At 43.3% G+C, this 11,819-nt stretch overlaps 1 protein-coding gene across 1 annotated transcript in view; it reads left to right on the top strand.

The window, feature by feature from the left end:
* Positions 1 to 3,747: 3,747 nt before the first annotated feature.
* The window catches only part of LOC126536647 (E3 ubiquitin-protein ligase RNF14-like), a 33,384-nt gene continuing 25,312 nt past the window's right edge, over positions 3,748 to 11,819 (top strand). Inside the window, exons 1-4 of the mRNA XM_055073638.2 lie at positions 3,748 to 4,072; positions 4,234 to 4,419; positions 8,145 to 8,272; positions 10,753 to 10,924. Coding sequence (XP_054929613.1) covers positions 4,248 to 4,419; positions 8,145 to 8,272; positions 10,753 to 10,924 — 472 coding nt within the window. The 5' untranslated portion in view covers positions 3,748 to 4,072; positions 4,234 to 4,247. The remainder of the gene's footprint in view (positions 4,073 to 4,233; positions 4,420 to 8,144; positions 8,273 to 10,752; positions 10,925 to 11,819) is intronic.

Genomic DNA, 11,819 nt, shown 5'->3' with positions numbered 1-11,819 from the left:
ATTAAAGGTTACCTTCGGTGCGCATTTTGCTGCTGACTTGCACAATATTTTGAGCCCCATGCCAACAAAACTTTGCTTCGCTATACTAACCAGTACCATGTTGCACCCACAATTTCATTCTCATTATAGCAGTAGATCGCTCACTGAAGCAAAGCGTGGCCAACAAAATTTTAGATTTACTCTGTTATATCTGATAATTCATTATTTATAGGTTTGACTGTATCTGAATTTTCTTGGCAGAAGCTGGACAATTACTAGTGGAGAAAACTGAAGGCCAAACTTCACCTTTTTTAACTTAGTTCCATACAGGGCCTTCAACATCACTGTTTAAAAACTGTAGTGATAAAGAAATTAGTTTCACCTGTAATGTGAAGCAGTGATATGATAGCTAGCGAAATATGCGCAATAAGCTTGACTTGTGTGTTGTTCATTGGAGTGAACATTTGCAGGTGCAAGTGAGCAATCTCCTTTCAATATGTAAAAGAAGTTTGAGTCATACCTATGGAAGTTTTACCTCCCAGCGGTAGAGTGGGAAAACTTGGCTTCTCTTTTTCTACTAACCGGTTTGAACTTGGCCACTGACCTTCACAAAAACAACCCTTTATCTTCTTAATGCTGGATTTGTAGGTCCTTTTTTAAACTTAAATTTGGGCCACCCCATTAACAGGCCTCGCACTAGTTTTGGAAGAACAAGACGACATCAGCACCATCCACTAACATCGGAAGAAGCCGAGTGCTAGAAGAGGATTAATGAAGACCACGTAGGGTAGGAAGTGCAGGTATATACCATGTATCAGCATCAACAATATTAGTGAACCAGATATTCAACGAAACAAATGGGCAAAATACAGGCTAAATATTATCCACCAAGAAAAGTCAGTGAAAGTTCATCTAGAGAGATATGTTCACTGAAAAAAAGAAATGGGGGGAAATAAACACTTATAGTATTCCGAATTTCGGGAAAATAAAAACAAAAAACGCTGAATGCTACATATAGTGCCTTTTTGATGCCACTGGCTAGGTAATGAATTCCCATGCACTGTCTGTAGTACTTCTTTCCCATGACATGAAGGGATTCCTGTGATGAAAGGCATCTTTTGATACCATGACATTTCTTCTACCCATGCTATCAATCCAAATGAGAACACATTTAAAATAACACTGACAGGAATTTATTGGTATGATGACCAGTGGATAAATTGGGACATAAAATGTTTGCTCACTCTGTACGTCTTCCTGCCTGTCCCCCAGTTCACACATACACATTCATCCATTCTTTCTTTTTATCAGTTATGTTATGGCACCAGCACCTTAACAGCAACTACTGCAGACACATTCAGGAGTAGCTGTGTTGCTCTTCTTTTCCTTATGTTCAAAATTTATTTTCCAAAGTAATGTGCAATTTTCCTTCCGATTTGTTCATGAACATTGTTGCCTCACTTCTTTGCTTTTCCTGACATTACATAGAGAAATGTAGGAATTTTCTGTGTGACAAGACACTAGGGCACACTCTAAGGTCTCGAAATGTGCAGGTGTAAGAACAACAGATAACACTGTTATATATAAAAAATCCACAAATCAAGAGCCATTAACATTTATTGAGATGGATCAACAAGAAAGTTAAACACCACTAGCAATGACACCAATAGCCACATGGCCCCTCTGGTGACACCCATACGCTGTACAGAACTCCACATGAAATAGGATTACTACACTGCCCAGCATTCCACAAACTGCTGCTGTTGTGACTGCAGTTCCCCATAAAATAACATTACGTAGTACTAACTCGGGCTTTCCACACTTTGTTGTGCATTTAGCTGTTGCTGTGCTTCTATAGAGCGCTTCATCATTTCTGGCTGGACTTCCATGTAGATGGACATCATTCTGTGGTTGACACTTATTGCCTTGCCGGCACAGCGATCCACGCACTCGCTCTGAAATAGAGGCAAATACCAGCATAATTACAACACCGCCTACAGCTCCAATTTTCCTTTGGCGTAAGTCACTATCTCCGTTGCACCAAATCTGTGCAATCCAGCAAAAACTGCAACAGGGGAGAGTCTGCCAATCAGGAAAGAACTGGCTTCGCATCTGTGATCTTTCGACTCTCTGATTGTGGCACACAATAAGACTAAATTATCAGCTGATGGGCCTGAACTTTTTAACGACCTGAAACTCGGCACACACCCCATCAAAATGTGGCCACTGCACCTGGTAACTGATCCATGATCATTTCCCGAGCAGTGGAATGCCATAGCTGCCGAGTTATTGCAATGGGTCTTATGGTAAGATTAGAGGCAGACAATGGACAAGTCCCATTTCTGGTTCTCACACTTTCGTGGCTGCCATGACTTGCAGCATTTTGCTGCACTGGATGGTGTTGCTCAAAAAGCTCATGCATACCAGGTGCTTTTTTTAAAAAATCAGAACCGAATTTTGTAATACCACCTGTGACAAACAACAGAATTCTACTGCTTGAGATACACTTCCTAGTATTTCCACTCTGACGCTTGCTGCGCAAGCATCACTACGACAGATGTGCTGTGCACTGTGATGACAAGCGAGGAACCAAGCCATTTGAATTATTTCACTAGATCACATACCATCCTAAACAAGTCGCTGCATGAAATTAGAAATAATTTCTGCATCGCTTCACTATGCGTCAGTGCTGCTTCCCACCACCACTAAAAAGCGCAGATTCATCATGCTTTCAACAACGTTAACATGCCTGAGAAGAGCCCATCAAACCAATGAAAGGGGCCAATTGGTGGGCTTCACTTCAGCGACGTATGTTTGGGTTGCGGTGAACTTCCCACATCGACAGTAAGCTGTATGCTTCACAGACTACCCCAGCCCCACTCACGCATGCATTTTTATGCCCCTCTTGGGGTAATCTGACTGGGAGGTTCCAAGAGTATCGCGTGCTTGGCTGGTCGGGCCAGCGCAATGCTTCATTTTTCTTTTACGCATAGATAGCTCATTCCGTCCTACAATAATTGGTAGATACCTTGCAAGGTAACCGCCCGTTCGATCACTCTCAGTTATGCGTGGCGTTACTGGAAAGCTATCACTCCATGGAGCCCTGTACGCGGACCAGCTTGATTCCTCACAGTCAGAGACAAAGAAAAAGGAAGTTTAACTTCGAGCGGCGTTGTGCAGGTGGGCAATTCGCACGTAGATTGCAGCGCTAGCTGTTTTTGGAGGCTCGAACCAACCTCATCCGGCGTTAGGTCCCGATAATTAAGGTTGTTCACGCAGTGTCGGAAGCATGTCTCGGTCATCCTGTTGTATATTAGAAGGAAATCTCGAAACTGAAAAAAACAAGACATGTACAAACGGACTTTTAATTGAGAGGTCCACCGAAATGCTGTCTGCTACGGGGAAAAAAAAAGAAAATCACGCTTGATGAGTGCGGAATAAGTGTGCTCAAGATGTGTGGAATCAGTTAAGGCATCGCTATTGCTTAAGTAAATATTTGGAGAGCTGCTGACCGTCATTGAACGTTTTTAACGTAACTTACGTTTCTAATCGCAGCATCTTCCGCCATTGACACACGTGCGTTGACGTTTGTTGATATTGAGATTTGCGCATGCGCCGGTCAGAGAACACAACGGTGCGTTAAAAAGGCGACATACGTTTACAACTGTAAATTTATTGTTTCAACAATAGCCAGAAGGGGGATTTTACTGCTGACTGCAGATTGAATAAGAATAATTAGGCGAAAGGTAAACTTACCGTCCAAAGCGCACAGAACTGCCAGTAGTCAATCCAATCCAGACAGCCGATAAGAAACACGGAAATACTCGGAAACGCTCCATGAATATTTGTCCTTGACTACTTAATCGCTTTTCTTAAAACCCTGTAGTTAACGCCGTCAACGCTGTTGTTTTCCCCTCCTTAACACCACCAGTAACACGGCGGACGCGCCCGTTCTGTGTGAACTCTGTGTTTGCTGTGCTGCAAGGTTCAGCAATGTGTGCGTGTGCAGTGCTTGCTGCGCGACTTTTCGAATAGACGTGGGCGATACACGCTGGACCACATCACAGATGATCTTCTCGAGCAAGCATTCAGAGTGAGTCCGGCGCTCCGCGATCTTAAGGGCGGCGCTGCCGTGAATCGCTTCTCAAGTCGTCTTTCCAGTCGTCTCTTGCTCGAGACGCCGCACATCGATTGTGCCATTGGTTTTGTGTCAGATTCGGCTGCGCTATTGTTATCTTTATTTTTTTTTCCTAGGGGCGCTTGTTGGCATGGCAGACGAGGAGGAGCAAGAGAACGAGCTGCTTGTTCTGGAGAGCATTTACGACGCCTCGGTCTTCGGAGTGAGAAAGAAGCAAGGCCACTACCCCGAAGGACATTTCCTCGCTCGCGTTGAAGTACCCAAGCCGTTCCGCGTGCTGGTGCCTAGAGTGAATGCCCCAGGTGCGCTCGCCCAAAAGTGCCGCTTCGAGTGTCGCCCCTGCCTCCTGTTTTCTTTTTTTTTTTCTTCGCATGTACATTTATCTTCTCGCATTTGGGCAAAGTCAGCCCGCATAAGCGCAAAGTGTTTGCGTGCATAGCTGGGCAGTACAAAGTGTCACACAGACACATTACACGAGCCTTAAAACGTCTGAATAGTTTCAGATGTGTCAATCAGGGAGAAGAAAAGTAAATTATCAAATCAACATATACAACAGGGCAAGACTATGCGTAAAAACAGTTATAGAAAAGATAGTGTAGAAGGCAAGGTACAGGCAAAGACAAAATATGGGATCTGTGAGCGCATGCCGAACTGCATTCTTGCACACCTTAATGAAGCAAGTGCCTTCTCTGTCGAGACGCGGCATTGTGCATGCTCATTCCTTTCATGCTCGTGTGCTTGCCCATACGTCCATTTTTTGCCAGCCTGCTGTCGGAATTGTGATGATTGCAGAAGGTTATGCTACAAGAGTGGTGTCTCTTTCGACTGTTGTGATGCAGTGACAATGCACTGCACACTCCGCCAACTGAAAGGGGCAGCACTGTCCTAGCGCAATCATCTGCTGTCATTGAGAGTCCGACAGTAGACTGGCAAAAAAGCAGGCATACGTACATGAGCACAAAAGGCACAAAAGGATGAGCATGCACATTGCCATGTCCCAACAGAAGGCATGTGCTTCATTAAAGGGTGCAAGAATGCAGTTTGACAGACACTCGCAGACCCCATATTACTTTGCCCCGCATTTGCAAATTTATCTTAAATGTTATCTGTGTTAACCATTGCACAGATATCCATAAAAATTTATAGTTGTATGTATCGTCTTGCTTTGAGCACATATTTTAAATTTCATTAATACAAATCAAATAGAGAAGAAGCTATGGCTGTCACACGGGCCAATTAAGCATGTCACCTTAGGAAAATTATAATTTGAAAAATAAGGTGCTGATTGTATTTGTTAGATACCTTGTAGGGGGGTCACAGTGCTGGATAAGGCCAATTGCATGTTTTTCTTTACAGTTCTGTAGCAGTGTCATCACTTTGAGGCTAAGTTCAATTTCTTTTGTTGTCATTATATGTCAGATATGTAAATTTTTTGTTTTAATATATATTTAGAAACATAAGAAGTACCTCATGTTGTTCCTGCCAAAATTTCAGCCCGGAAACTACTTTCAGACTAGGTTTTGGCAAAGCACTTTGTAAATAATACTTTTCCTAAAGGTATTGTTCGGGCAAAAAGTGTGAACTGAGAAAGATGAGCTCAGAGATTTCAGAACACGCTATCTTATTTTACGACCAAGAATGACGAAACAAACTGCCCTGCTCCATAGTTGGACCCTCCTCTTCATTTCGAACCTGCTCTGCAGCAATTGGTTCAAGCCATCCTCGCTTTTTCTTTCAGCTTTAGACCAATTATGCGCCCTTGTCAGCACTCGCAGACAAGGGTGACATGGCAGTGAGCGTGTGCCACTGCCGCGAAAATTTTTTTCTTTTCTACGGTGCAGATTGCAGCCAAACTTGCCGATGTGCTTTACACGTCTAGGAATGAAAAATAAACGAAATTAGAAAATGCATTTCTCTGTCGAAAATCGAGATTTTAGCCCCGCATCCCCCCCCCACCCTTAATTGTTTTTATAGCAGTTAGTGCCAAATCCACAGTTAATCTATTAAAGGTTAATGGCACGTAAAAAATGTGAGTCCTTTTTGTACAATTACCTAGTATGTATTTTCAGAATAACAAATTTTTCAACAGATTGGTTTTTTTGTTCTTTAGAAGAAAAAAAATGAAAGAAGGGGAGTGCGGGATATATTTAATCTTAAGTATAGACTTTTTCATCTGGGAGAGCAAGAACCTCCTCCCTAGACTGCTGTGGGTGTATAAAGGCACACATGGTACCTTCTGCAATGCTTTTGGGCACTGGTTCACACGCAGTTAGCACAGTCTAGAGGGCATTATGGAGAAGCCCAGGGCATTCTTGTTAAACTGTAGTTTGTATCCCTGTACGCATCATTTGCTTAGCCACCCAAGCTGGAGATGCCTTGTCTTAACAGATCTTAAGTTAATCAACCTGAAACCAGTGGATATGGTATATTCGACTGGGCATCCTTAAAAATATGTTTGTCGCTTTCCTTTAAAGGCAGGTTATATTGTGAACCAAGTGCTTATCGTCTGTGAGAAAAGTCTTGCATTCACAGCGAGCATGCGTTGTAGCAGATGACACTTGTAGCATTCTTCTCAAAGGTGCAACGCTTTCTCACAAAACAAAATTCTTATCTCCATAAATACTTGATTAGTATTTTTATATAAGCACATGCAGGGTTGTTATTGCTGTTGTAGAAATAAATAAGTAATTATTCACTGGCACTAAATCAGGAACAGGATTGCAGAACAATGCATACCCTAGAGCGCCCTGGTGGTAAACCGTGCTTTGATCTCAGTCATACAAACTTTGTGTAATGTATTGTGCCTTATATATAATACTGCAGAAATAAAATTGGATTTTATGTGAAAATATTTTAAAACAGCTTCGTTTACTGTGACGCATGCAAACACCACTAGTGTGAAGCTCGGTCAATCCAAAGCCTGTGCTTCCCATCATTCCCACATAGGTTGAGGCAACTCATAGGAGAGCCGCCGTAAACTCTAGCGCCCTCGGAGGTATTTATTTAGAAACTCTGATTTCAAGGCCTTTTTAAAAGTAATTGATTACTTTTTAGTAATTGCTCAGTTGCTTTCGTGGGCAGCCATTGGTCATAATTAATTACATTTTTTAATTACATAATTGTTATAGGTTACTTCTTTTTTTCCTCTAATGTGTACAAGAGTGGTTAGAAGGCCTTCAGAAACACACACTGTGTTTGGCTGCAAAAATGACGAAGTGGACACACCATCACACTCTGCTCATTCGATGGTGCCAGAGCCAGAGCAGTGTTCTGGCTTCTGCTGCTGGCTCGAGCGTTGTGTGTGCACTCATTAGCGCTCCTGAGCAGCTGTATGGATACCACACCGTGGTGCATACACTAGCCTGAGCGAAAGGATGGTGAATATCAAGCTAAATCTACCTAATCCTTGGGTGCTGACAACTGCAGACTGTTTTCCTTTGATCTCGCCTTGCACATCATTGAGGTGTGATGCCCATAAAACTGCTGCTGGTGTTGCTCATTGTGCCAGCATTGTGAGACACCTGGTATCCGCCAAGGTGCTGTTCCTGTTGAGCGGCAATAGTTGTCTTGCGTGCTGCGTTGCACCATGTTGCCTCTGCATATTGCCGCGCCCCTGTCTACATCGAGCCCCAATTGTGACAACAAAGACAACTTGCTCGAGAATTCACGCAGGCTCAGTAGAAGAAAACGGCGTTCCCTATTGTTGGGTGTACCGATAGAGTGCGACAGGATGACCTCTTTCAATTAAAACTCCCGTTCTCAGTGAACCATGACAATATTATCAGAGCACTACGTTAGGAGCTTGAGTGGCAACACTAGACTTTGCTGTTGCTTTCATTGCTTTGCCTTTGGACGAAACTGGCAATATTGTTTCTAGACAAGTACATTCAGTGGTTCGTATAGTGTGCTTGGGTTTCTGGGTGTGGTGGAGCATTTGTATTGTGTTGTGCAACGCCATCAGTCTCAATTGTGCCCTCCTTCAGCTTCTTGTGGTGATGTCGTATTCTATTTCTTTTTTTTTTTTCAGAAGAAATACAGGAGATTTCGCTGGAACATTTGCCTCCAATTGTGTTGGACTTTCAGTTGCCTGCCAACTACCCCTCTAAATCTGCACCTCGTTTCTGCCTGAGCTGCCCGTGGCTTACATTGAAAGAGGTGACGTTTTCCGCTTATTTTCTCATGCACGTAGTACTTGCAAAATAATTGCTTTTTTACTGAGCGCAACACAAAGAGGCACTCCAGGTACAAATCACCATTCCAGCTAAACCACTGACTTACATCCACTAAGGTAGCACTTTGTAGTGGATTCACTTAAATATCGCATTTGCATGTGTTACTTGCCTATTTTCTCCACAATAAATCCAAAGTGTGCAGTGGTGCCCTTGGTCACTGCTGCATTTTCGCCATAGTGATGACAAATGGCGCCATTGTTCACGACGATCACCATAATGTAATTAACAATATTCATATATAGTCAAATTCTGTACTTAAATTTTAAATAATATGGCCTCAAAGAAGGCTGATGAATATAAATATCTGTGAATTTTTATAACACCCGACTGTGACAGTCAGCTGCAGTTACTCTTGATCAGTCACACTTAAAGGGAAGCTGAAGAGTCTGTCGAATTCAATAAGACGCTCATATACGGATGCGGGAGCCTTATAAACCATGTAGGTAAAATTTGGGTTTTTTTTTTTTCAATTAGGAGCGACGTAATCGTCGGTTGAAATTGCGCTGTAGCTCCGCCCCCCGTCGAATGCCACGCGCTGCTGCTGACACTGACGATGCGACCGGAAACCGCGGTGTTGTGACGTCAACTCTAGGGTTTCGTTCCTTCGCAGCGTCCGCGACCGTGCCTGACCGCGCTTGTTTCTGCGTGCGTGCCATCGTAATCTGCTTCGATCGACCCTGCATTCCTTTGTTGGTGCGTCTGCGTGTATGTAGAGTGGTAGTCAACGTGGTAGTCAACAGATGAAGGTCACTACACGTACTGCATGAACTGGGAAGCTTTTTACGCGTTTAAACAGTCTTTGTAGATTGCCGACAGCTTTGGACAGCGCACAAATGCCGACGATCGCATCCTCGCTTACGTTCCACGAGGAGGCATGCAGGAACACAGTTGTTTGACCGGAAACGAGCTCACTAGATCGGCGAAAGAGCGGCGAGATCACTAGATCGCTTTGCAAAAAACATACTCACCAAAAGCATTTCCAACACAAGGAGATCCCAAGACTTTGCTTTCGTTCGCGTCGAAAGCACTGCTCGCACAAGCATCATTTGCTTCTTCAAGAGGCCGGCTCTTCGCAATCGGCTCGTACATGTAGGGAGTAACGCCGAACTCCTCAGAAAAACACAGTCTCTCTAAATTTTCCATTACCGTCTCAGAAAAACAGCACCAAACTACCTGGCACCGCGCTTCATGTGTAGCGGCAGCGATCGGTTACTAGTGTTGACGTCACGAGGCGCCCGACCAATCACAGGCGGAAACGAGACGCGCGAGCTGGGCGTGTCCGCTGCTGCACTTTTCGTCGAAATAAAATATATTTGCGCTTTCTTTCGCTCAATTTCGATACGATATTCGAATTCGGAGGGTTGAAAACCATTGTGTACAGATGTTCACTGATTTTTTCTGGAAAACCTTTCAGCTTCCCTTTAATGAGTGCAACATGAAGACGAGGACCCGGGTAGAAACAAGGAAATGCCCACTTCCAACTGCGTGGCATAGTTGCAATACAGAAAGAGTGCTCATTTTCATAGTTGGAAGAGAGCATGTGTCCTGTTTACTTGTTTCTACCTCGGTCTTCATTTTGCACTCATTCGTCTTTATCAGTACAACGTGAACAAAATAGCCCAGCAATGAGTAATCTTAAGTTATCTTGCACTAGCTGTCGCTGCTACAGTCAGTGTGGTCATTGTCTCTCCTGGGTGCCCCACACTTTCAGCGAAACCACATGACTTGCACAATGTGTTCTTCAAATACTTTCAAGGCCACAGTTTTTCAGCTGTGAACTCTTTAGGCTCCACGTTAAAAAGACACTAAAGTAACACATTAACTCAGTTTAGACGGATAAAGCATTAATTGAAAACTCTGTTGTTGTTAATTTTGAAATAATTGGTTGATTATTAAAAGAGAAAATGAAGGTCAAAGTTTTAGTTTTTGAATTTCACGCCGAATCCCCAATGCTAGTATGTCACTGTGACGTCGCAAATTTCCAAGTATTGTTTCGTGTTTAGGCTGTATTGGCTCAGTAAAAGTTCCTGAAACTCACCATGTTCAGTCTTTGGCTCTTTTACAACACAGTGTAGTCTATCTTTACTGTTAGAGTTGACTAGGCCCTAGAAGACTCAAAATCTGTGACGTTGCAGTGAGGTGGTGCGGGAACTTCAAGTTGACGTCACCACCCGTCTTTTGTTATTGCACTTTTTCTGGCTTGCGAAACGTCCTAGCGTGGTAAGAGTGGTTTTTTATATTGTAGAAGGGTAATTTACTGATACAGAAGAAGTCATATTTTTCTTTAGTGTCCCTTTGAAGTCTATCTCCACGGTTGCTTTTGTTGTTGTTGCTGCAGTAGTTGATGTAAAAGTAATGGTCTCCACTTTCTTTTTTTTAATATTTTTTTCTGTGTGTGTGTAGCTGGAGCAGTTAAGCCATGCTCTAGATCGCAGCTGGCATCAGGACCGAAACACTGTGGTGCTGTACCGCTGGATGACATTGCTGGACACTGAAGCAGCAGACATTCTGAGACTGTCATCTAGCCACACCTTGGTGCCTCTCTTCAAGGAGCTGACCAGACTGCGTGCATATGGCAAGCAAACTGTAGCCATATTTTATCACATGCCATTGTTGTCTGTCCATTTATGTCAACTTCCACCATAAGGCTTTCCCAATGGTGTCCATTTGCTTGCACCAAGAGTTGGCCAACTCTGTTCTATCCCCACAGAATTCCTTACCTCATTACTCCATCTACCTTATTTACTCAATTCTAATGCGTACCTACCTTTTCTGTAGAAGTTGACTAAATAATGACATGCGCATTATATTGGAATATGAAACCAAAACTCCAATAGAGATAATCTATCATCGTTGACATTCAAAACTTATATAATGCAATGCAATCCGCATGTTGCTGCGGGGGTGCTATTCTGGACACGACCATGTTGAACTCATCGTCTTGTCATTTCTGACATCTCTGTCCTGCTTACATGAAGGTTGACCACACCTGTCTTTGGACAGTGAAGGGAAGTGCTCTGGCTAATGGCCAAGTTCTCCCCACATGGAAGGCAACTTTAGTGCAGTTCAGTTAAACGATGAGAACAAGCATTCAAGCCATTGGCTGCATCTGTCACTGCAAACTTACGTGGATTTGATGGCACTGATTATTATCTTTCTTATATCTTCTTGAGTTTATTCAAGCATTGTGTGACCATTTTTCCCTAGGATAGAGTAGTCTGATTTCATACTGAAACAGTGGTGAACATCTCAAGTGTGGCTTAACATGCATCTACAGCAGTGTGCGAGCATGCAAAAAGGAACATTCAGCATCGTGTTTCGACATTTGGGACGATGAGGGAGTGCACTTTGAGGGGATGTTATCTTTCGTATTTCTTTTTTGTTGTGTAACCTCTCTGCTGAAAAGGAGACGTTCACCAGCACATCTCCTTTTTTAGTGCAGCCGTGGCTGTGCATAGCTGTCAGCATGG

The sequence above is a fragment of the Dermacentor andersoni genome, chromosome 4 (genome assembly GCF_023375885.2).
Source record: "Dermacentor andersoni chromosome 4, qqDerAnde1_hic_scaffold, whole genome shotgun sequence".
In the NCBI taxonomy this organism is placed as follows: Eukaryota; Metazoa; Arthropoda; class Arachnida; order Ixodida; family Ixodidae; genus Dermacentor; species Dermacentor andersoni.
Note: the sequence above shows the minus strand (reverse complement) of the source record. Positions and strands in the feature narration are given on the sequence as shown.